The 26,240-nt window shown below is 47.5% G+C and overlaps 1 protein-coding gene across 1 annotated transcript in view; it reads right to left on the reverse strand.

Moving 5' to 3' along the window:
* The window catches only part of GALNT18 (polypeptide N-acetylgalactosaminyltransferase 18), a 369,718-nt gene that overhangs the window by 31,732 nt on the left and 311,746 nt on the right, over positions 1-26,240 (reverse strand). The window contains exon 10 of the mRNA XM_017525727.2: positions 1,340-1,504. Within this exon, the coding sequence (XP_017381216.1) occupies positions 1,340-1,504 (165 nt within the window). The remainder of the gene's footprint in view (positions 1-1,339; positions 1,505-26,240) is intronic.

Below are 26,240 nucleotides of genomic sequence, written 5' to 3' on the forward strand. Positions count from 1 at the left end.
GTTGGGGGGAAATAGGGGAGGGAGGGTGGGGGGTGGGAAGCTGGGGAGAGATAGCAAGGGGAGAGATGCCAGATGTAGGTGATGGGGAGGAAGGCAACAAATCACACTGCCATGTGTGTTCCTATGCAACAATTTTGCATGTTCTTCACATGTACCCCAAAACCTAAAATGCAATAAAATAAATGGGAAAAAAAAATCTGCACCCCCCAAAAAAAAAAGAAAGAAAAAAAAAGGTGCCCTATACTCATAGATTATGATGTATCTGAGACTCCACTTAGCAGCAACCTTGCTACAGGAAGAGCAACTGGATGCCAGGATTAGAATCAAGGTATAGCCAACTTCCAAAGCTCCTTGCAGTACCCCCAGCAGCCTCCATCCTCACCAGGGGAGAAGCAGCTTGCTGGGACGCTGGAGTTAAGGGCCCCTGCCACTCAGTCACATGAATATAGGTGTTCCCTCCTGAACCTCCCTGGGAATGTCCACCATGCACAGCCCCCGGGCAGCCCTGAGGCTCCGCAACCCCATGGGCTCCCTCACTCCCTGTTATTAACACTTTCCCTGCTCCACCTGGGAGGCAGGCATCCCTGTCTGTGGGTGAAAACTGATCCTACCTTAGCAGACTGCGTGGTGGCTAGGAGACCTCTGGGCAGAGGCAGAGGTTCTCCTCACAGCTAGGCATCTAGATTCTTGGCTACCATTCTATAACGGGAGTTACCAGGGGCCAGTGTAGAGCAGGAAGTAAATTATGGGCCCCTGAATTCACAGAGATTTAATAAAGGAATGTCCCATGGTCACTAGTGTGAAGACTGCCTTTCCCCAAATGGCCCCAACATGCTGCCCAGCAAAAAAACCTCTTCTTCCAGGGTGATCCCATACAGGGAGCAAGGCAGAGAGGGTGGCAGATCAGAGACCCGCACTGTCCACACCTGGGATACCGGGGGCTCCATCTTGTAAGCAGAGGCTTGTATAGGATAAATGGGAAGGTTTAAAGTCAAAAAGACCCGAGTTGAAATCCCAGCCCTGCCCCTAGCTGTGAGACTTGGGGCAGGGGACTCCCCTCTCTGAGCCTCAGTTTCCTTATATCTAAAAATTAAGTACAATGATAATAAAATTATTATGATAATAAAACAACAACAAGAAGTTCCCTCAGAGCCAATATCACAGGGGTCAATACTAACATGAGACCCACGGCAACGGGAGGCGGCCTGCAGTCACAGCCTCACTGCTGCCAGTCTCTCTCTCCCCATCTCCTCCGTCCCCTCCCTGGCCCCTGAGGCCACTCTCCTGGTTTTCCACCACGGCTGCTGGCTGCCGCTGTCCCGGGCTCCGGGGCTGTTACCTGAGAGAACTGCCAGTGAAGCTTCATCCTCTTGGCTTTGGCGTAGCTGCACTCGATGAGCCGGGGCCGGCTGTTGACGTCCACCAGGCACCGGTTGTCATCGTCATCCACGGTGGGGCTCAGGATGCCCACGTGGATCTGCTGACTGCTCGTGTAGTACACGTTCTGGGGGCAGAGGGAACGAGAGAGTGCAGATAAATGCCAGTGTCCACAGAGGCGAGAAGGGTAGGTGGCGATTCTTCCGGGCAGCTGGCAGAGAGGCCGCAGTTAGGGAAGACCCCAGAGTCTTCACATCCAGTGGCCTTCGGATTACTTTCTATTGCAATGGACAAGAAAAATCCCTTTTACATTATGATCCAGTATGGTATCTGGTCCACCTGTATAACTATAAGAAAGAAAACACCCTTACATATGTAATATACTCCGATGATTTCTATTCTTTCATTGGAAGACATTGGTCATAACCTTTTATATTTTTCACCCAGTTTACAAACCCTTCTTGAATCCACTATTTACAGACTCCCCGACTTCCTCCTTTCATAAATATTTCATGTTAGGTACTATGCTTTGTCAGAGCAAAAAGCCTGGACCACGCCTTCAGGGAGCGCAGAGTCTTGTCGGATGCGAGATGTGAAACACATACTTTTCATGCACATTAAAACAGTGCAGAGCAGGACGTGGCAAACTTTTTCTTAAAGGGCTGGATGGCAAATATGTTTGCTTTTGTGGGTGTGCTGGGGAGTCCCCAAGACCACCCGTAGGCTGGATGATTTTCTGTGGGGACTCACAGGCCTCAGCACACAGCCGTACTCACTGCTATGATTTATGACAGCAAAAGACTACAAAACAAACCCAAAAGGAAAAGGAAAAAGGCTCCTGGCCAACGCCAGGGGAAACCAGGCCCAAGCTTCTGAGGGCCCCTCCTGGGGAGCCGCGCAGGACACGCTCAGTTCCCCTGAGCTGTGACAACACGTGGGAAATGCTGTCTACCAGAGAAGTGCATTAGAGAGCAGTGCCCAGGGCTTTTACCGGGGCTGTCACATAGGCAGGCTCTGCCTGGTATGCACCAAAATCCCAGACTTCCAGAAGGAAAGTGGGTGGTAAGCCGAGGCGGTGGTGTTTGTATAATCAGGTTAAGCACAGGGCGCCGCTCTTATCAGTTCTGCTGGGCACCCTCCTGAGACCCAAGGTCTTGGATGCCACCTTTATAAGCAAGCCTTTCAAAGGACAGCAGCCACACCCGCTCTGAGAACTCCATTCTGCACAGAAGACCATACAGCCTCTGAAAATTTAACTCTCCTACTGTAATGCAAACACACCCCAGAAAGTAAAACAAACACATGGCTATATTTCATTAACACATCATTTACAAAAATAGGAGTCTCCCACGGGCTGTGGTTTGGGCCTGGTCTAGAGGAAAGCCATGTGATTCTTGGCCTTCAACATTTTCACCTCTGAGCCATGGTTCCCAATCAGGGCTCCGAGTGAAAAGTCTTAGGATTCTGCAAACTCTTTGCCTCACATTGCTAAAGGCATGAACATGCTGCCACCCTCATCCTTAGTCTCCCCCTGCCCCAATGATTAGGCCCCAGAAACAAACCAAGATACACTTTTCTGCTTTAGATTAGAATATTCAGGGTGTTCTCTCTGGTTATCTTGACATATTCAAAAATTCTCAATGGCAAATATTTTTGATTAATTCAAAATGGTAAAATGATGTATTTCTTGTTTTAGTAAAAGAGCAGGGTTGCCAAGTACTGTTTAAACCTGTGTGCCAGGCCATAAAAAGAGACAGAAGTAGAAAGGCGGCAGTGCAGGGTAGGAGAATGAGTAAGGGTGATCCTTCATGGTGGATTCTTCCTGATGCTCAGAAGTCTCTTTAGACTCTTGGGAGGGGATGGAGGGGAGGCAGGGTGTTCCCTTAGGCCAGTGTATCAGTCATGATTTCAACAGGAAAGAGACGGCCCACTGTAGCAGGGAAAGACCCGAGGAGTGTGTAATAAAGGCACCATTTTCAAAGGTGTGGGTCGGGTTTCAGGGAGCCACAAGGGATAGGATGGTTCCCCGGGGAAAGTAACATGAAGCCATTAGTGCCCCTGTGCCCAGTGGAATGAGAGGACAGAGGTGTCACCAGAACTTGTCAGAGAAAAGTCACGGAGAGAAAGCTGAGAGCAGGGTTGGGGGGTCATGGCAAGTAATGCTGAATAAACACCCCAAGTTCACTCTTTCCTCTCACTTCAATCTCATGCTGGTTCAGGCCATTGGCAAAACCCAACTGGAAACCAGAGATTTCCATTGAAACGCTCCATAAAGTCAGCTTCTCAGGGTGAAGGGAGGTGGGTGGAGAGTATCTGGAGGCAGGAGCAAAAGATGCTCATTACAGCTACAGTCTGCTCTGAGGCCACCTTAGAAGTTATCAGGCTTGGTGAACCCATAGAAGTTGACATCAAAATGACTAAAATGACTGAGTCTTTCCCCAACAGAGGTCAAGAATCACAGTGACCAAAGTTCTGAGCAGAGACCAAATGTAGGCTGTCCAGCTTCGATGTGGAAATGTAACCAGAACAAGAGGCAAGGGGGACCTCTTCAAAGCTATCGCTAGCAAGAGGCAGTCTGCTCATCGGAATCCTGAGATGGTCCATTGTGTGGCCTGGATTTCCAGGTCACCACCAAGAAAAGCTGATGTCCTGTGGCTTCTAGTTTATTGGAGTTGAGGGAGAATCTGGCAACTGGTAGGATGTAGAAAATTAAACAGTCATAGAGTTAGGCATCACATCCATACCTCTATTCAGCTAACAAGTAATCTCTAAGTTGTGATCTAGGGTTACGGAGATGAGAAAAGCCATGGTCCCTGTCCTGGAGAAGCCATGCCGTGTTAGGGAAACCAACAGCATATCAGAACATAATGAGCCCGATCACATGAATATGAGAAGTGCCCGGACTTCCTGCACTCACCTATCCCACTTCTCACTACTTTGAAAATAGAAATGAGAACTACCATCTCCAAAAAGCCTTCCATGAATATTCAACAGTGTGGGGCCTCGGCCTGCCGCCTGGGCCTCGCACCAAATGCCACACACCTGTTTATGTCCTTGGGTTGACTGCACTGTGACCTCCTTAGGACAGTGTAGCTCATAATCTCCAGCATGCCAGGACCCACATTTCCTGAGGTTTGGGAATGTGAGCTGTAAGACAAGGACAGCCAGGGAGCCAGCCATTCCCATGTTTTTCTTCTGTTATCAGAGCCCAACCCTGCGGAGCAGACTCCGCAGACACAAGCGGCCACTCAGGTAACAGCTGAAATCACTTTTATCTACTTAGCTGTCGTGAAGAGTTTAGGGAGACACTGGGAGAGACATGTGTGCACTTACTATCTGGTACAGCTGTCGTCAGAGCCGTTTATTGCTCCAGAGTCCAGGAAAATCATAATGGGGCAGACAGTTGTTTGCTATTTTAAAACAAAATAACAAAGTACCTCTTGACTGGTGCTGGCAGATCACAGAGTGAGGTTTGGCAAAGAGGATTCTCTCAAGTCCTCACACGGACATCTCAGAGGCCCGGCCTAGTGGATCAAATAAACAAATGGCCCGAACACAAAAAGGGAAAAAGTTTTGCACAAGATGGCCCCCTTTCAGAGCCTACAGGCCCAACAAGCATGGCTCAACTTTCTGAGCAACGGGAGCTCTGGAAGGTGTAAGGCAAGAAGTAACTTAGAACAATGGCCTTCAATGGGGCTATTTGGAATGCCTGGGGACATTTTTGGTTGTCATGATGGTTGGGGGTTGGGTGGGAGGTGTTGAGTGGCTGCTCAGGGATCCTGCTCAACATCCTAAATGCACAGGACAGCCCCCGATAGCAAAGAATTATCTAGCCAAAATGTCAGTAGTGCTGCTGTTGAGATACCCTAACTTACATTGCTTATAGTAAAAGCTGACATGTTTTTACGTCTTACACTGTGCCAGACATGAAGTGATTTATATGCTTTATCTCATTTAATCCTAGCAGTGACTCTTTGAGGCAGATACTCATATTATCCCCTACCTTATAGATGAGGAAGCTGAGGCACGATGACCATCAGCAATGTTTCCAAAGTCACACTGTTGGTGAGCAGTAGCTGAGATTTACAGCGAGGCAGTTTAACTCCAGAGCCACACGTGCGACCACTCACCTCCCTCACCCTCCTCCCTGGGATCACTCCAACTCTAGCTCCAGCTGGGGGTCCGGGGGTGGGGGGCAGAAGAGGGCTTCCATTGTGATCCCTTTCAGCCACAATGGGGGCCTGGACTAAGAGTACCAGAGAGCTGAAGGGGTCTAGAATAAAAGATGCTACAAAGTGCTGAGACAGCAGCATCCCTCCTGTAACTCCGGTGGGAGGCTGAGGTAAGCTGTTATCCTTCCTGGGATGTCTTATAAACCCCGGGGCATAAAAACATCACCCGGACCACTCAGCTCCTCCTCAGCTGCCAGTGATCGATTGGGCTCACTCTCTACTCAGCCCCACACAGCTCAGCAGGGCTGCAAACCAGATTTCCAGCATTTCATTTTGATGCTTGCAGGAAAATCACCTGCAAGGTAAATGAATCAACACATCGTACCTTAGGTCTTATGTTAGCGGCATTTTCCTCTCCTCCAGGCCAGGGGTAGAAGCCATGACTGAGAGCTAAGCTGGACAGCTGGGCAGGGAGACCACAGAACTCTGGTTGCACACTCCTGCCTTCAGAGCCACAGAGTCGAGGCTGGGTAACGTCCTCCAGGGCTAGAGGTTCTCCTCTGTCCCCTCACCTTGGGGGGCAAGGGCTCCCACCTGCAGGATGCCCCAGTCTCAGAGCCTGCCCTCCAGCCCTCCATAGGAGCCACCCCTCACGTGTGTCAGGCCTCACCTGGCTGATGGGAACTCTGCCACTGGGGGCAGAACAGCCTCAGGAAGGGAAGGAAGAGAAGAGAGCACTCATAGTTTTGTACCCCTGTACACATGTCCTCTGCTAGGTGTTTCCCATACTTGTGGCTACCTGCCACTTTTAAGGATAAGGAAACTGAGGCTATGAGAGTTTTTAAACACTTGTGAAGGCGCACGGGTAGGCAGTTGCTCTCTCCTCTCCCTGCCTAGGGAGGATTCCCAAGCAAGGCTGAGTTCTGGCAGTTCACGGCCTGTGGCCCCTTACCCATTCCTCGGAAGGCCTCTCCTCGGCAGCACTGATGGCCACCACCTCAGCTCAGCTGCCCAGGTCTGGGAGCTTGGTGCCGAGGGCCAGCCTGAACTCACCCATGAACCAGTGATGGGACTACCAGCGCCGTTCCCACTAGGTTGTCACGCTGAGCTCTAGGGACTCCAAGAAGGGGTCTCAGGGGCCATTGTCGGGGGCGTTTCCAGAGCCCCTCTCCCAGCCCCCTCAGCAGATCTTCTTTTGTATTTTGGATAATTGGAATCCATATAACATTTTGTTTGAACAACAGGTTATGATGAATTTTAAAAGTTTGCAAATCACTTCTCTAAAGCAGAAGGCATCTGTCCAGGAGGAGGATGTTGGGGATGAGTAGGCCTCTGTTAGCTTCTACTCCACCTAAGAGCCTTTGCAAACATGCAGACGAGAATCTCAACCTCCTGCCTACAACCTCCACCAGGCCCCACTCCCTTGCATTCTTTGATATGGCCAATTTATGTATTTTTATTTTTATATTATTATTTCAGTAGTTTTGGGGGAACAGGTGGTCAGTTGCATAAATTCTTTAGTTATGCTGAGATTTGGGTGCACCCAGCAGCTGAGTAGCGTACACTGTACCTAATGCGTAGTTTTTTGTTTTGTTTTTTTGTTGTCTTTGTTTTGAGACAGAGTCTTGCTCTGTCACCCAGGCTGGAGTGCACTGGCCTGATCTCGGCTCACTGCAACCTCCACCTCCCAGGTTCAAGCAATTCTCTTACCTCAGCCTCCCAAGTAGCTGGGATTACAGGCGTAAGCCACCAAATTAGTTTTTTTTTTTTAGTAGAGACAGGGTTTCACCATGTTGGCCAGGCTAGTCTCAAACTCCTGACTTCAGGTGATCTGCCTACCTCAGCCCTCCAAAGTGCAGAGATTACAGACATGAGCCACTGTGCCCGGCCCCAGTGTATATCTTTTATCCCTCACTCCCCTCCCACCTCTTTCCCCAAGTCCCCGGAGTCCATGATATAAGTTTTAGTCCTTTGCATCCTCACAGTGTAGCTTGCACTTTAAGTGAGAACACAGGACGTTTGGTTTTCCATTCCTGAGTTACTTCACTTAGAATATGGCCTGCAACTCTGTCCAGGTTGCTGCAAATGCCATCGTTTCATTCCTTTTCATGGGTGAGTAGTATTCTATGGTATATATACCACATTTTCTTTACTCGTTGGTTGATGGGCATTTAGACTGGTTCCATATTTTTGCAATTGTGAATTGTGCTGCTATAAACATGTGTGTGCAAGTGTTCTTCCCACAGAATAACTTCTTTTCTTCTGGGTAGATACCCAGGAGTGGGATTGCTGGATCAAATGGTTTGGAGATTCCTTAAAGAACTAAAAGTAGAACTACAATGTATTTTTTAATCATCTAATCCCCTCTTCTATCAAGACCTCAATACCTATGTTATGACTCAGCCTCTGCAGAAATTCTGGAATCCTCACCAAGCTAAACAAAGACTGAGATGCAAAATTCATGGGATGGGCAGGGGTGAGTCAACGAGGGCCTCCCAGGCAATCTAAAACATGGGGCAAGATGTGGCTACATTACTTACTAATACATACATTTTTAAGGCACAACTAGAGTATGAGTTTTTTTTGCAAAAGATGGGCATGTAAATTTGTACCAGGTGTTTTTCCTCCATTAAATGAGGCTTCCTTGGCAACTCTGCTGGCCTATCAAGTAGGTGCCCATGAAAAACGAGGTATCTCAGTGTGGGAAGTAGAAAAGTTCCTCTTCAAAGTTTTCTTTCTTGTTTAAGAAAAATTCCTAAGTGTTAGAAACAAGTTTGTTTTAAACACTTTCTTTAAAAGCCTTCTTGCCTTTTTGCTAGAAGCTCTATACTCTGCAGCTGTTAGACATGCTTATAGGCACGTAGTATATTCTATGTCCTTGTACTTTAACCAAGCTATCTGTGCTGGACGTGCTCAGAGGCATGTCCCAGTTCGCAGCCTATGCCCCTTCCTTATTTGGACTTCCTTTTTTTTTGGCTCTCCATTGCTTTTACCTGTTTAGAAAAGTTTCAAGTTATTAGCCAATCGGGTTTTAGTTTAGATTGTGAGGTCTGGCTCCAGCCAACGCCAAATGGGTAAAAAATAAATATGTCTGCTTTCCTTTGTTCATTGTACTCTCATGGCAAAATTCCTAGTAGGAAAATCCTTTCTGCAGGAAGTAAAAAGAATTGCTTTGCTAAGAGATTCTTTATCCCCGTACTAATTTTTCTTTGCGTCACCGAAAGAAAACTTTTATACATAACACTCAGGGATGTTTAGACTCTCCTGCTGAGTTTCCAGCATGGGGCAGCAGTGGTGGTCTTTGGCTGAAACTGTCCTGGGCCTGGAGAGCGGTGAGGGGTGGAAAGGGGGAATTATACTGGGACACTTTTTACAAGAGGCTCTAGAACCCACTGTACGGGAGAAAACAACTGAATCTGCCAGGCACTTACCTTGGAAAAATAGCCTGATGAACCAGCGTCCTTTTGGTCATTTCTTTGGGTATTTATCCATATCCTGGATGGTTGCAGCCCAACAAGGAATTAAGAGCCCAGCTCTCTCAGGGGCTAAAGAACATAACAGGGGAGTGTGACTCTGTCTAGGGAGTTAAGAGTCACACATAATGAAGTGACTGCAAAGTGTTAAAATTGGGAGGTTGGCAAAGGTAAGGAAGGAAGGCACAGCCAAGCTGTGGGCCAGATCTTGGAAGAGGAGAAATATCTGAGAGCAAACGAAATCACGAGAACCACAAGGACGAACTCCTAAATGCAATCAAGCTAAGGCATGGCTCTCCACCTTGGCTGCACATCAGAATCACCTGGGGGGCTTTAAAAACCTATAAACCAGTCTCAGGGGCTGGAGCCTGGGCACGGGGCTTTATTCCAGGTGATTCTAATGTGCAACCACGGTTGAAAACTAGGTGTGTTAAGGAGAGTTTGGGAAGCCTAGGAATGAAATGTTGGCACAGCACATACCTTTCTGGATTCTAGCTTAAAAGCAATGCCTTTGCAGATAGGGACTAGCTTGTTTCCACAATAAGAAGGGGGAACTTATCCCTATCTGCTGGGTAAGGACAAGGTAGGCAGGGACGAGGGTATCCATAGGGGGGCAAGAAAAGACCAGGAGGGAGAGGACTGCCCATCCAGCTGCAGTGCCTCACCTCCTCATCTCTGTGCCCCTGTCTTGAGTCTGACTGATCAATAGCTCTGCAGGTGAGAGTCATAGAAACAGGCAGGGTGCCAGACACAGAGGGCAGGAAGGAAGGGAGCCTTGCTTTATTAAATTTCAATTTACAGAGTGCTGGCTGTGACATCCAGAATGTGTATTAGAAATGGGCTCTTTTTCCTCTTTTTCAAAAAACCAGCTGCAGGCCTCTCTGCAGACAGGCAGGCTGATTTAAGGGTTTGGTTATTGGTCATTAACCCCTCGACACAGAGGTTCGTTACAGTGCTGAGGGCCACAGTGCATTGAGGCTAAATCAGAAATGAAGGAGAGTCATTTCCAGAATGATCTTACGTTCACCAACCACTGCATGAGATCTCTGTGAGGAACGGGAAGCATTTATAAGCACCATTCTCCATCAGTGCGACAGCGTACATGTGTACGGCTGGGTTTCTAGCTCAGGGCTTCCTCAGTGAATCTATTTACCTGGTGGAGGGGGGAACAGGTGAGGCTGATAACAGATGAGTGGGCAGCCTGCTAGGGCACCCAAAAGCTGGAGTGACAGTCACTACCTGGGGCTGTCAGTGAGTAATGAGTTTCGAGAACAGCCTAAAGAGAGAGTAGTTTGCCTAAATACTTGACAAGGACAAGGGGATTCTAGCAGAGAAAACAGGCAAACAAGCCACAGAGGTTTGACAGTACAACGCCATTTAAGGAATCATAGTGCCAATGAGATGAGGTGGGGAGAAGGCTGGGCAGCTCCCCGCTGGCCCCAGGGAGTTGTGACTCACATCAGTAAGTGCCCCCAGTTGTTAGCATATCTGAGGGTCTTGAGTCTTCTGACTCAAAAACATCCAAGGGACCTAGCAGCAAGCTTGGCCTGGAGGTGCCTTGGTGTGGTCGAGTATAAGACAAGGAATGGGATCCCCGGACTGGGATTGCTGGTGACACCTCTCTTTTTTTGCAGCCTCTGTGTCTGTCTCTAGGGACCAGCCCTTGCAGACTGTCCCGATCTAGGCCTTAGCCCCTCATCCAGATTCTTCTGCCACTGCTCCTCCCTTTCTTCCTCCTGCTCTGTACCCCCAGACCAGCCTGGCTTCCTGGCACAGGCTCCTGCCTCAGTGGCCCTCTCCAGCAACATGCCTTGACACAGATGGGAGCCGCAAACAAAAGCCACGTCAGGCAGAAACACTGACGTGGGACAGATCACAGAGGAGGCCCAATCAATAGTAATGGCCAGGGTGGTAGGCTGGGCCCCAGTGGTTGAAGAATTGGGCTTGGCTCAGGGACAGGTAGGTGCAGGATGTGTGCTGCTGTCAGAACAAAATCAGAGACAGCAAAGAGCCACAAAGGGCACGGGGAGAGACACCTGGGTATCTCAAGTGCTTTTTGAGATATAGTCATTGCACTCAGCCTTAAAAAGGCTGATAGCCCTCAGTCCTGCCCTTCAAGATGCACCTGGCCCATCAGCGACCCTTGAGGAGACCATCATCAGATATGGACCAGAGCAAGGGTGTGGGGACAATGCCCCTCAGGGCTCAGCCTCTTCTGGATATAGAACAAAGCTCCAGTGACCCCTGGAAAACCCACTCCATTCATCTGACAGCATAACCTGGTGTCAGCCCTATTTGTGGCTGTAGCAGGTGCTGTCAGTGCCTCACCCATGCACCCAGGCATTCCCCAGCCCTGGCCTTGTGAACAGCCTCCTCTGTCGGCCCCTGCTGCCCTCTGCGTGGGGCCTCTTCTTGTGGCAGGAGCTTGCCTTGCCTGTATCTAGCTCCAGGAGCAGCCCCAACCAATGATGGATGGAAGCTGGTGGACACGTAACCCATCCTTCTTGCTTCTTGGGATAATTCAGAGACATGTTCCCTACAGGCCTCCGGAAATCCCCAGCGGCACTGGCGCCAGTGGTGCACACTGCTAGCCTGCGCGTTCACACACCCTTAATTGCTCTTTCTTTCTCTCTTGGCTCATGTTTCCACTGCCTTGCTATTGCTTCCGGAACTGCCTTCCAGATACATTACCTGCCACAAACCCTTGTTCTGGGTGTGCTTTGAGAGAAACCCGACTCAACACAATGCTGGTCCGTGCCTAGCTCCACCTGTGGCCATGGTGCCCAGGTCCTCAGCGCTGATACCAGACAGAGGCTGAGCCCAAGCTGTCGCTGTGCTTGGGCCCTAGCACCACCTCAGTCACCAGCGGGGCCTCATTATACACACCAGGCTTGGTGCTCCTGAGCCTTTTGGGGACTCCACATCTGACAGGCCACCTTTCAGTGCAGCAGCCATGATGACACCTGAGCCCCCTGCAAGGCAGACCTGGGGCTCTGAGGAGTAGCTGCACCCTTCTGACCTGGAACTGTTCATGGGACACCATCACACAAACTTCTCTTGCCAATCCTTCTCTGCAGGCCATGAGGACATCCTGGAGGTAAGGGACACCTTTGGTAAAAAGCACATTTCATTCTCACTTTGACCCTCAGGAAGCACCTGCCTCTGATAATCTAGCACACACCCCTTGGAGGGGCTGCCTGGCTGACAGTGGCCCATTTCCTCTGAAGACGGCTCTGCCTAGGGCTTGGCCCAAATGGTCTGTGCTCTGGGAGTCTGCCACCCTGCCCATCAGTGAGAACGGAGCTGTTACTGAGAGCCAAGACTTCTCCCAGGAATTTAAAACCTAAAATGGAAAGACACAGACAAAGTAGCCTTGAAGCTAAGACACATTTAGGGCAACTCTCTAGGGAAGACCATGAACTTTTACTGCTGAGGCCCCTGGAGCTGTCGTAGTTCCTGCCTTTCCCTGTCAACCTCTCCTGAGCCTATGAAAAGGAATCGTCCCAGGTTTTCTCTAATAACACGCACCCTTTGTCTTTACCTTAAGCTACCCAAATGTTTTATTTGTTGTTGTTGATAATGACCCCTTGCCTCAAATTAACAAATACAGTTCGCTTGTTCATTATCAGTAAGTCTGTGTGTTCAAGGAATCCCGAACACCTGATATCTGATTACTGGACCCTGTTTTGGAAGGTATTGCTCAAAGCCCTCATAGCTGTGTCTGTTTGTCTGCTATAAGATGCGCCTACTCACAAACAGCAGAGGGTGCATAGTACGCACTGAGGAATACTTCCCCTCACACTCTTTTCACAGGCAACAGTCTGCCCACTCTGCATCAGCTTGTGACAGTCAATGCATACTTCTTAACTACTCTACCAGATTGATTGGTTGTTCAAAATAGTCTCTGCTCTGTCCTATGATGCTTCTTCCTGTATTCCCTTCCCTACTGAGCTATTATATATCCCCACATCATTAATGTCAAACATGGCCACATGTCTAGCTTTGGCCAATGGAAAGTGAGCAGGAGTGACAGATGTCACTTTCAATCAGAAGCTTCAAGAGCAATCGTGATATACTGACAGCCTTTTTGCTCTCTGCCACTGGACCTGCAGCATCCTGGAAAGGGGCTGCTCCTTTGGCGCTAGAAAAAGGTGAGATGACAGAGCTGAAGCTGAACTATGATGACCACATAGCATGAGTAAAAAACATGCACTTCTTGTTGTAAGCCATTGAGATGTGGGGACATCAGCCTAGGATGACTGATAAACTGACACTAGAGGAGGGGTATTGCCAATCCTGAAAATATGGGCACTGACTTTAAGCCCAGAGATGGGTGATGAGTAAACCACTGCTGGAGGCTGGAAGGATGGTGACCTCATCTACCAATCATGACACAGGTGGTGAAATATCTTGGTAAGATATAAATATCTTAGCTGGCCTGCAGTATCTTGGTAGACTGCTAACATGGCAAGTGGGCCCATGCTTAGATGGAGAGTGTGCCTTTTTGGTGTCAGCTGCTTTCGACAAGATTCTTCAAAAGAGACATAAGGTCAAGGAAGAGACAGACACGCAGTTGGGCCCAGTAAGCCACTGAGATTTTGAGGTCATATATTACTGGAGCACAAGGAAGCCTGAACTGACAGACAGCTCTCTCCCCAAATAATCACACCAAAATAGAACTTCTAAATGCGATACATGCTCTTAAGGAAAAAAGAAATGTTGAACATAGATGCCAATGATACTTGATCCAATGTGGGTAGGGGAGGAGGTTGATTCAAAAAAGACTGACTCTGGATCCAAACTGCCCAGACTCAAGTCCCTGCCCCCGCTACCCATTAGCTGTGTGTCTAGAGACAAGTTACACAGCCATTCATCCCCTCAATTTACTCATCAGTAGAAACAGGATAAAAATGCTGCCAACCTCTGAGGATGTCGGCAGAATTACATGGAAGGATTTGTGCTCGGTGTTAGCTGTCAGGTTTGCTACTATAACAGCAGTCACCCCCTTTAGATTCCAAGTTCCCTGAGGGCACGCACCATGTTTGTCTTGCTCATCCATGTATCTCTATTATCAAACCTCCTGCTTGATACATGATATACACTCAAAACATATTAGTAGAATCAGTTGTATTAATAAATTATTCCAGGGGCATTTGGACTCCAGAAGTTCATGCAGATGCATTCCCTGGTGCCTGCCTAATATTCCTTGCCCCAAGACTCCTCTAAGCTGCTCTCTGCCCAGTTTTGGACCTTGGACATCACTCTCCGTATAGCCCAATGGATTAATGATTTGGATAGAATGGGATCTCTCCCCAGGACAGAGTCAATGCCATGTCTAGCCCTTACCTGGTCCTCCTGAGAAATAACGATGCTCAATACCCTTTTGGCGTTCAATAGTTATTTTGCACAGCATTAAGTAGAGCTTTGAATATTCCCTGTGAGAGTGGTGGAATGTGTGTGTGTGCGCAGATAACGTACGGTCAATGTGGGATCTGGACTCACCAGCAATCTTGGTGATCAGGAAGATGTAGGAAAGAACATAATAATTAAATATGTAGATTAAGGTCCAGTAGGGAGATGTCAGCCCAGAAAAAAAATGGAGTTCATGTGGATAAAATAATGGTGCCTGATTTTAATCTGCCGATATAAATCTCTCAATTTCACTTGCTCCAACAACATCTTCATCTCCATTTTCCTAGTCCCTGGGGAAAATATAACTGCTTTTCTCCAGCTCATGTCTTTATTGAATGTTACAGACCTCAGATAACAATGCCAGATGGACTGCACTATGACAGAGAAAGTGTTAGAAAACTGAGAGCATTCTTATTCAGGATCCCTTTTCTTGCCATACCACAAGTTGGGCACTCAGTATTTTTGAATGAGTGAGTGAACAAATGAATAAAATAATACAAAGTGAACATGAGGGGCATTGTGATATGTTATACAAATGGCTACAGATATTTCCCATCGTTGCATACAAACTAGTCCACATGTGACTGTGCAGCTCTTCCCTTCACTTCATTTCTCTCTTTCTTGAGTCTGGGCTGTGTGGTGTCTTACTTTGGGCCAATGCAATTTGCATCCCCGATGTGACACAAACATAGACCTGATGAGCACTCATGCATTGGTGCTGGCCTTCTCTTGCTGCCCTGTGCCTGCCACCATGTGAGGAAGCCTGGCCTAGCCTGTGGGATGATAATACACACATGGCCCAGAAGACCCTCACTCCAGCCGACTGTCAGCCAGTCTCCAGAAGCAGAGTCAACCAACAGACCAGCAATTGACCACAGATGCCCGAGTAAGCCCAGCGGAGCCTAGCAGAAGACAGGGCCAGTTTAGAATAGCCCAAATTTCCTTGTCTCGGGAAAAAATGGATGTGTCTCAACCTACTAAATTTTGGGGTAGTTTGTTATATGGTAAAATGTTCTGATACAGGAACCTCATTTTTACAGGTGTTTGTAAAGCATATGGCACACAGGATAGGGGTTCAGCAAATGCCATTCCTTTTTATCCCCTCCTGATGCAAAAAAATATCATAATGATAATATTTCCCATTTAATGAGTTCACACTATATGTCAGGGATGCTAAATGCTTTATACATACTTACGTTAATTTTCAAAATAACCCTGGGGAAGAGATGAGGGCATGTCTATCTATAGCTGAGAAAAAAGAATGAAACAGAAGTAAATTACTGGATAGCAACAATTTGCTATCCAATAGGAAAACTGGCAGAACTGGTATCTGAACTCAAGTCATCTGGCCCTAAAGCCCACCTCTCAACCACCACAATGCCCTGCCTCTGTAAGAGGAAAGAAGGAAAGGTTCTGACGCTACCCCTTTGCACATGTGGCCCCCACTTTTGAAGTGTTCTCTGCTCTTGCTGGTGCTTTTCTTCCTTCAAGGACCAGAAGCAGCTCTTCAGAAAGGCATCCTTGACCTCCCAAGGTCATCACAGGCCAGTGCTCTTTTCTTCATGGCAGCTGGGATGCTGATCCCTTCCTTCTGGCAGAGTGGAATCTCCATACAGCCCTGATGGTCCTGGACTGAATGTAGTATGAAATACTGGAGCAATGTGATGGGAACAAAGTTCAGTTGCCACAAGGACAGAAGAAGTTTTGGAAGCGGGTGCTTTGTCCTGAGCACAAAAGTTGGGGGCCAAGGGTGACAACGGTGGCTGCAGTACAAGGAGATGCGGTTTCTCTCCATCTGATTGTTACCCCCTTCCTCCAGTCCTCCCAGTTCTCATGGTACTTCCTTGTGTCTTAGCCACAGGGAATTCCTTAGAGGAAACTCCAGTGGAAGATGCATCATGAAGACTCCCTGGCAGAAAATATGGTTCTATCTCCATATGCCACTTTATTCACCATTTCCTGGCCTGGCAAGAAGAACCTCACCATGTAAGCAACAGTGGAAATCCCATAGCACAGATTTCCTGGATGACACCAGCCTCAAATATTCATTTCATTGTCTATTTTTATGAAGATATGTTACTTTCAATAAAGGCAATTCACTAAATGTGTCCCTACATGAGTTTTAATTTTTGTTCTTTGTGGAGCTTCCTTATCCTCCTTCCACCCCTGCTATGCTCTATGCTTCTTCCCTAGTTTGCCCTCCCTCCTGAGCCTTCACTTGAGTCTCCTGAAGCCTCTTATCGAACCCCTAGTGTCTTTCCAGGATGGCCCTTTCCAACAAATTAAACTTTCCATTTCCCAACAATGCTCTTCCTGGAGGATGTTGCTACTAATGTGTTTTTGAATCTGCTGAGTCTCATCAGGGACTCAAGGTGGAGTTGACACTCCCCTCTCCCCTGGTGCCTCTTCTACACCTCCACTCTTTCATCCTAGTGTAAAAACATCTAAGAATCAGACATCAGACACCATTGCCCTTTGCCCGTGTTGTTCTTCTCACTGAAGTGCCAGGCAATCAGCTATGTCCATCAAGGTCTTTGGCATCAGGCTCACAGCTTCCTCTACATCACACTGGGCAGCATTCAGGTTCAGTGGACCATCCTGCACTGTGGCTTCACCTCTGGGGTGATGTGCTGTATTCCACTTCAGCCACCCGCACCCAGACCCCAGCTGTTAATGCCCCAAACTACTTTACCTCTGAAGTCTAATACTCCATAGCCGTACTTTTGCCCAGTCACCTTGCTGTGGTTTGGCTGTGTCCCTTAATGTTCATGTGTTGAGAACTTGATCCAATGTGGTGGTGCTGAGAGGTGGGGCCTGATGGAAGGTGTTTGGGTCATTAGGGCACTGCCCTTATGAATGGATTAATGCCATTATTGAGGGAGTGGGTTCCTTATAAAAGACTAAGTTCAGTTCCCTCTCTAGCCCTCCTTTCCACTCTTCAACCAGGGGACAACACAGCAAGAAGGTCCTCACAAAATGCTGGCCCCTTGATCTTGGCCTTCCCAGCTTCCATAGCCATGAGCTGATAAATTTCTGTTCATTATAAATTTCTCAGCTCCAGGTGATAGCAAGACAAAATGACGCAACTATTAATCTTGCTTACCTACTCTCTTACTTCCCAATGCCTGCTCATCAACCTAATTGAGGCCTTTGGAATACTAATTTTCTTTCTTTTCTTCTACATTTACCACTGTTTTCTGACCTCTCCCTAGAAAGGCTGCACCCAATTTTCAATAATGACCCTCTTCCTAGCAGCTTCAATTTTTAAATTCCTTACTTTTTCTGCCTTTTACACACTGTAAACCCCACCTCTGTAGCCTCATTCACCTTCTCCACACCTGTTCCCTGGATGCTAGCACTACCAGAGAAAATTCATGGAACTGGGTAAATTAAATCCACCACAAACTCATGATCTTTAGCCTCAACCAGGTGCTTCAACACTACCTAGCATTACTTCTTCACCTGCTCACCAGCTGAGCCACTTTCACTCTGCAGGGTTTCTAAACCCTCTCCGTTCTCTCACATGCCGAGATCCCCTCATGCTTCAGTTGCAAGACAGCCTGCAAACTTGTTTCTCCTGGGCCTTAGCGGAAGCTCATTCCTGTAGCCCAGGACCACCCCATCTCTCCTTGCCCTCCCTGTCCCCACCCCCAGGGATATTGCTTTGTTAATTACCCCTCTATATATATATCATCCCTCTCTCTACTTATTTCTTCCCTTTAGTCTCAAAACATGTTCCCTTATTGCTTTCTTTAAAAAGCAAATCCAAATCCACACCTCCTTTCAACCCCACATCCCTTCTGTTGGCCAGCGCCCCAATCTCTTCGCAGCAAACTCCGAGCAAGAGAAGTCTCCATTCGCTGGCTCCACTTCCTCATTTGCTTCCTCAGATAGAGGTTGTCCCTCTGGCATGTCCTCCCAGACATTCCACAGTCAAGGCATGCATCATGAGGGAAGAGAGGCTCCCTTGGATTCAACTACCCTCAGGTCCCAAGGACAGATGCCAGGGTGAACCTTGCCACCCTAGAAACCCCCAGAGGAGGCGAGAAGGTGAACACTCGCTCATTCCATTTTGTAATCACCACTTAAAAAGCTTTAGTTAATTTTCCATTCATTTAGTTATTTGTTTAACACATATTTGTCAAACTCCTGGAATGCCCCAGGAAAATATGATTAGGTGACTTTTGAACAACCCAGCAAATTCCAAAAATGCTAAAGACGCTGCGGAGATGTAAATCTACTCTGTAGCCCAGTTGTATAAGAAGCAAGACCAGCAAGTACATTTTCCTGCAGAAAAAAATGTTATAAAATTTTTCTCTTAAAACGTGTCCTTCACCCAAGCCAACCTCTACTCCTACACATGTTTCTGCATTTAATAGTGCATTTTTGAGCAAGAAAAAAACTAAAGCTGTTCTGGTGATTGATTTAGAGGGCCCAACTCTGCTTAAATTCCTAGCATATTAAGACAGTGCTAACCTCAAGGACTCCACCAAAGCTCTACCCTGGCAGGGCTAATGCAGAGCAACAAACCGATTTCAGAAAAGGCATCTGGGACAAAGGCAATGTGGTGACAACTGGGTTACTTGGGAAAATCAAATATAAGAATCCATTTATGCCCATGATATATTCTGAACACATCTCCTTAGGAACTGTCTTGAAATAGACAAGCATATCCTTAAGCTGCCCTGATATAAACATTATTCAGATACCCACACTCAATGCCACCAGCTATTCCCAAATCCCAGAGCTTCTTTATTTACTCTCCTTCATCAGATTCTCAGCCAGGGGAGGTACCACCTCCTTCAGGGGCCTTTTGGAAGTGTGTGGGGATGTTTTGGTTTCCTACGGACACTGCTGGTGTCAGAGTCCAAGAATGGCAAGCATCCTAGATTGAACAGGACAGTCCTATGCAATAAAGACTGTCCCACCCAAAAAGTTGGTGACATCTTACTAAGAAACAGGACCAAGGAGCAGCAACTCAAGTACTCAACTTCTTGAAGGCCTATACTTGGTATAAGGGACATCATAGGGAAACCTCCCCGCTTCCTACTTCAAATGAAAGAGGAAGTGCTTTCAGGGAGGGCCCTGTACCCATGGCATTAGGAAGATGGATCTGGCAAATTACACTCTGTCACTGGCTTACTGTTCACTGTTCATACCCTGAACTCTCCCGGGCGTGGTTCTGCAAGACCACCTTGAATGGGGGAGTGAGTTACAGAAAGCTGCAAGGGAAAGTGTTAGTGAAAGCAGGCCTGCCAATCCTAGAGGTCTGAGGAGTTTACACGTCTCCTGCCTGGGGTTGAGTCAAATGGAAAGGCAGGCCAGCTGCATGTGCTAGCATGACTTGGTGGCAGGAGAGACACGAATAAAAGAAGGTGTCCTCTGCTCCTTCCCAACCCGTGCCCATAGCAACTGGCACATCATCAAGAAAGATAACCAGGTTCTGGCTCTATCCCAGTAGCGGAGGGCACATCCCTCAAGCTCCCCTCCCAGGTCTCCATAAAAAGACACTGAATGTGATAAAAAGATGCAGATTCTGCCAGCTCTTATCTAGACTAATAATAACCAATACTACTGCTAGCAATAACAATGATTACCTGGTTGATGGAGGGTTTCATGTGTGCCAGCCATGGTGCCAAGCATCCTATTTACTGCTGATCCTTGAACAATGCAGGGGTTAGGGGTGCTGACTCCCCATGCAGTTGGAAATCTATAACTTTTGACTCTCCCAAACATAACTGCTAACAGCCTACTGTTGACCAGAAGCCTTACTGATAACATAAACAGCTAGAACATATTTTGTGTTTTAGGTGAATTACATACTAAATTCTTACAATAAAATAAGCTAGGGAAAAACAGGAGTGAGAAATCACAAGGGAGGGAATGCAGTTACTATTTACTAAGCAGAACTGGGCCATCGTGAAGTTCTTCATCCTTGTCATCTTTGTGTTCAGCAGGCCGAGGAGGAGGAAGAGGAGGGGCTGTCTTGCTGTGGCAGGGGTGGCAGAGGCAGAAGAAAATCTGTATCTAAGTGGACCCACACAGTTCAAACCCATGTTGTTCAAGGGTCAGTTGTATCCCTACCCTTAATCCTCACAAAGCCTCTACAAGGTAGATGGCCTTAACCCCATTTTTACAGATGAATAACCAGGCTTCAGATTAAGACTGGAAATTTACAAAGGGTGTGTGTCTGTGGAAGCTGCTAAGAGGGCTCAGTGAGGAAAACTGGCTCAGCATTCATTTACATAAAAAAGCAACAACTTTCTTAACATTCGTTTAGGAACTAGAGGTGCACTGAGTGGCTTCTCCATGCCAGGCAGTGCAGTAGACATAAGGGGGCCACTGGAAAATAAAACAAAGGCCTTGCCCTGGAGGAACTCACCATCTAGTGGTGGAGAAAGACCATCAAGTGTAACAATTCACAAATAATCACCAAATCCAAGAGCTGGGACAAAATCAGACAAGGTACGGAAATCTAAGAATAACAAGTAAGGCACTGTAGATGGGATGGTCAGGAAACACTGCCCTAAGGAAGCTGGCTTTGGGCTGAGGCTTGAGGGATAAGAAAAGGGGAGAAGGGAAGTGGGGGGGCTTTGGCTCTGATGCTCAGGCCCTGGAATGCTGAGATATCTCCCAATGGGGAGATGGGTGCCCCAATTTCTCAGAAAAAGGGGAGAACCCGAAAGGCAGGAGGCATGCGTAGTAAGCCCTCCCGAGCCAAGGGGAGCTGATTAGCCTGTGGCCTGTGTCCAAGCACAGGGTGGATGGGGAAGGGTGGCACTGATTAAGTGGTATTTTCAAATCTCCTCCAACCAAACCCTAGAAACCTGCCATCGGTACTGTCAGGGAGAAAGCTGCAAATTAGATTCCATTTTCCTTTAGATCCTAAGGAGAACAGTATGCTGGGTAGTTGACTATCAGGAAGTCCATCCCATATTCCACTGCAACCTTCACTCATTAGCAAGCGTGCACTGCATGCTACCTGTGTGCAAAGCTGACATCACAACAGCCTGTGATGGCTTATTGTCCTGTCTCTGTCTAGAGAACTTCCTGAGAGCAGGGGCCACATGCTTTACTAAACTAGGGAGGCAGTACTGAGTCATGGCTCTGAGCATGGGCTCTGCAGTTAGGCCACCTGGGTTCCAAACCAGGTTCTACCACTCGGTAACTGTGTGACCTTGAGCAAGTTACATACCTGCCTTAAGCCCCAGTTTTCTCACCTGTAAAGAAGAGGTAATAGCAGTATCTACTTCAAAGGGTTGTTGAGGGTATTACCTGAGCTTACATACACAAAGCACTTAGAAAGATGCCTAGAAATAGTAGACAACAAATGCAAACTACCTTTAATAATCATGAATGTTTGTTGAGAGATTGCTCCAGTTTGAAGAAGATACCAATATTACTGAGCCCAGTTCTGTGCCTGATTTGGTGCTAGGCATATGCAGGCTTGTTATTTTATTTAACAGCACTCGCCCCCATTTTATTGAGCAGGAAGGCTCAGCGAGGTAACGTGACTTGTCAGAGAGCACAGGGCCAAGGCAGGATCTAAAATTAGTTCCTCTATCACTGGATTTGGTGACCTGTCCCCAAGGCCAGGGATGCCTGGGAAGCAAGACTCTCCAAAGAATGGTGGGTGGAGGGCAAGAAGCTCAGCCCATCTCTGGTTAGTGAGTCTGAACACTGGCCCACCATGGAGATGCTAATGACTGCTTCTCCCCAGCCTGCAGGAGTTTAATAAAAGTCATGCAAAACTCACTGTTTACAATTCTAATTGTGGAGTTTGGACATGAAGCGAAGAACATGTCATGTGGAATGAATAACAAATCAAGCAGCTCCTTTTTTTAGCATGGGAGCCGCAGGAGCAGCCCAGAGTTCACCATCACTCGGTGCAAAGAGAAGGCTAACACTGCGGCCCTAACATCTGTGTGCTTACAACATCCGTTGGCTCCCTCCCTGTCTGCCCGCACCCCCACACTCAGCTGATGTGTCCAGGCAGGAGATGGGTGGTCTGCCTCTCTTTTGCAATTACCAAAACAGAAATGGAAATAAGATATTTTCTAAAAGCCAGGTGGGAAGCTGGCTGGGTGCTCACCTCACCCAGAGAATGGGCACCAGCTCTGGGTGACCTGAGAATCAGGGATAACTGCCGGCAGGTTCCAGTGGTCAGCTGTGAAAGTCTTTTGGGCCATGCCCTGTGGAGGCCATGGAATCTAAGGAGGCAGTGCTGGTAGAGAAAGCAGCGCTGCTGAGCGGTAGCCCTCTTCTTCCCAGCCTTCATCATGGGAGCAGTTGCTCCTGGTAACAACTATAATCATGTCTAGATTCTAGTCACCTATAATCTAGGCTTACAGCCTGCACACTCAACTATTGTTGTTGGGACCTACAGACATCTTTACTATCTTTATGTTTCAGCCAAAGGAAGATAAGCTGGCAAAGTGGTTTTAAGATTAAATCAACTGACATACTGAAAGTGTTTAGCAGACACGGACATATACTAATTACATGTGCATATATATCTGTATATATACATACAGAAGTAAATGCATAAACATATACATATATATATATATAAATATAATACATTAATACATAAAAATAATACAACCCGGCTGGGCACGGTGGCTCAAGCCTGTAATCCCAGCACTTTGGATGGCCGAGGTGGGGGGATCACGAGGTCAAGAGATTGAGACCATCCTGGCCAACATGGTGAAACCCTGTCACTACTAAAAATACAAAAATTAGCTGGGCGTGGTGGCGTGCACCTGTAGTCCCAGCTACTCGGGAGGCTGAGGCAGAACTGCTTGAACCCAGGAGGCAGAGGTTGCAGTGAGCCGAGATCGTGCTACTTCACTCCAGCCTGGCACCTGGCAACAAAGTGAGACTGTCTCAATAAAAATAATAATAATAATAATAATACAACCCACAGTAAATGGCATTTCCTATGAACTAAGCTTTGTTTTAAGTTACAGATAATTGAGGTAAAGAGAAATTATGTATTCTGTCCCAGGACACAAGCTAACAAGTGGCAGAGCTGAGATTTACAGGCAGGTGGACCTAGCAAGGTCCGTTCACTTCTTTCAGTTGGGCCATCAGGAAAGAGTGAGACTACAGGCTGGATTAATGAAAGAACTCACTCAGTCATCACTTACCCATGAGCAGACAAAGAGAAGAGCAAGTTCCTGAGCTCTGGAACACAGGCAAGAAGACATTAGCCACCAGGTACTCATGGATTCTCAAAGACCTGCTGGATGAAGGGAGCCACCCCTGCCCAGGGACTCTGTAGTGGGAATGACCCCAGGTTTTCAGCCCAACTCTTAGCCTCCAATGTCCCCTTTCTTCATCCGTGGAGAGTTTGCTCTTGGTTGAGGTATAGTAACACTTACCATCTCCATCACGTGTGGGGCACCGGGATAGGCACCATGGCATAGAGGCCATCAGAACCCTCACAATAATTCAGTGACATGCAAGTTAAATCCCAGTTTTACAGATTATAAACCTTACTCAGGTTAGAAAGATCAGATCACTTGCCCCAGTCACACATGCAATATGGGCAGAACTGGTCCTGGACCCCAGCCCTTATCTGACCTCATGTCCACACTCTTTCTACCACATTGCACATCTGCCACTGCCCTGGGTCCTCTGGAGCAAAGAACACCCCCTCAAACAACCACCCTGGAGGGATCCAAAATGGCCGACTAGGAGCTGCTCAGGATTGCAGCTCTCAGTGAAAGCACCGGAGGGTGAGTGGACACCACATTTCCAGATGGATTTTTATTGCCCACAGACCAGGAGATTCCCAGGCAGAGGAAGCCCACGGGTAACCAGCATGGCTGTTTTCACCCGCGCGGCTGTTTTGGCCGGCCTGGCTGCTTTACTGGCACCGGGCACAGCGGTTCTTCAAACAAAATACATGGGCCTGGGCACCATTTTAGCTGGCGATTGGAGCTCCTGGGAGACAGAGGTGCCCATTGATCTGACTAAAAAGGGGACTGAAACAGGGAGCCAGGCCAGGAGATTCCCAGGCAAACAAAAGCCACGAATCTCAGTGCTGCTGTTTCAGCTGGCACAGTGGGTCACCATACGGGAAATCACACAGATCCCGGCGCATTTTCAACAGATGACTGGAACACCTGGGAGACAGTTGACCATTCAACTAAAAAAAAAAAGGTTCTGAGGCAGGGAGCCAGGTGATCAGGCTCGGCTGGACCCACCCCCACAAGAAAACAGCAATCTGAAAAGCTCTGGATTGAGTTTCACAGCAAGCACAGCTGAACCCAGGATAGTCCAGCTCTGTTGGAAAGGGGCGATGGAATTACCGAGGCAGTCCACCACTACCGAGGTAGTTTGCCATTGCTGAGGCAGCCCACCATTGCCGAGGCAGCCCACCATTACAGAGAGAGTCCACCTTTATAGAGGTGGGCCACCATTGCTGAGGCAGTTCTAACTATACCCATATAAACAGGACTGCAGGGAAGTTCACATGGCAGCTGGACGGAGCCCACAGCAGCTCAGCAAAGCCTCTGCAGGCAGACAGTGCCTAGGCTGCCTCCTTGCTGGGCAGGGCAGCCTTGAAAAGGCAGCAGCACAATGGAAACTCATAAATAAAGCCCTAACTCCCTGGGACAGAGCACCTGGGGGGGGGAAACAAAAAAAGAGGGTTTATGAGTTCTGCTGTAGCAGACTTAAACGTACTTGCCCAGTAGCTCTGAATGAACAATGGAGCTCACAGCTCAGCACTTGAGCTCCTATAAAGGACAGACTGTCTCCTCAAGCAGCTCCCTGACCCCCATATATCCAAAGAGTCACCTCATAAAGGAGAGCTCAGACTGACATCTGGTGGGTATCCTTCTGGGACAAAGACAGCAGAAGAAGAAGCTGGCAGCAATCCTTACTGTTCTGCAGCTGCTGCAGGTGATCCCCAGGCAAGCAAGGCCTGGAGTGGATCTCAGCAGTCTTACAGCAGAGGGGCCAGACTGTTAGAAGGAAAACTAAGAAACAGAGAGAAATAACTTCATCATCAACAAACTGGACATCAACTCAGAGACTCAATCTGAAAGCCAACAACTACAAAGATGACAGGTGGATAAATCCACAATGATGGGAAGAAACTGGCACAAAAAGGATGAAAACACCCAAAATCAGAACACCTCTCCTCCTACAAGGGATCACAACTCCTCACCTGCAAGGGAACAAGGCTGGATGGAGAATGAGTGTCATGAACTGACAGAATCAGGCTTCAGAAGGTGGGTAATAAGAAACTTCTGTGACCTAAAAGAACATGTTCTAACCCAATGCAAAGAAACTAAGAACCTTGAAAAAAGATTTGATGAAATGCTAATGAGAATAAACAACTTAGAGAGGAATATAAGTGAATTGATGGAGCTGAAAAACACAACAGGAGAACCTTGTGAAGCATACACAAGTTTCAACAGCCAAATAGACCAAGCAGAAGAAAGGATATCAGAGGTCGAAGATCAACTCAATGAAATAAAATGAGAAGGTGAGATTAGAGAAAAATGGTAAAAAGGAATGAACAAAGTCTCCAAGAAATATGGGACTATGTGAAAAGAACTAATCTACGTTTGATAAGTGTATCTGAATGTGATGGAGAGAATGAATCCAAGCTGGAAAATACTCTTCAGGATATTATCCAGGAAAACTTCCCCAACCTAGCAAGGCAGGCCAATATTCAAGTCCAGGAAATACAGAGAACACCACAAGGATATTCCTCAAGAAGAGCAACCCCAAAACACATAATCATCAGATTCACCAGGGTTGAAATGAAGGAGAAAATGCTAAGGGCAGC

Source organism: Cebus imitator, unplaced genomic scaffold, assembly GCF_001604975.1.
Source record: "Cebus imitator isolate Cc_AM_T3 unplaced genomic scaffold, Cebus_imitator-1.0 Scaffold39, whole genome shotgun sequence".
Taxonomy (NCBI): domain Eukaryota; kingdom Metazoa; phylum Chordata; class Mammalia; order Primates; family Cebidae; genus Cebus; species Cebus imitator.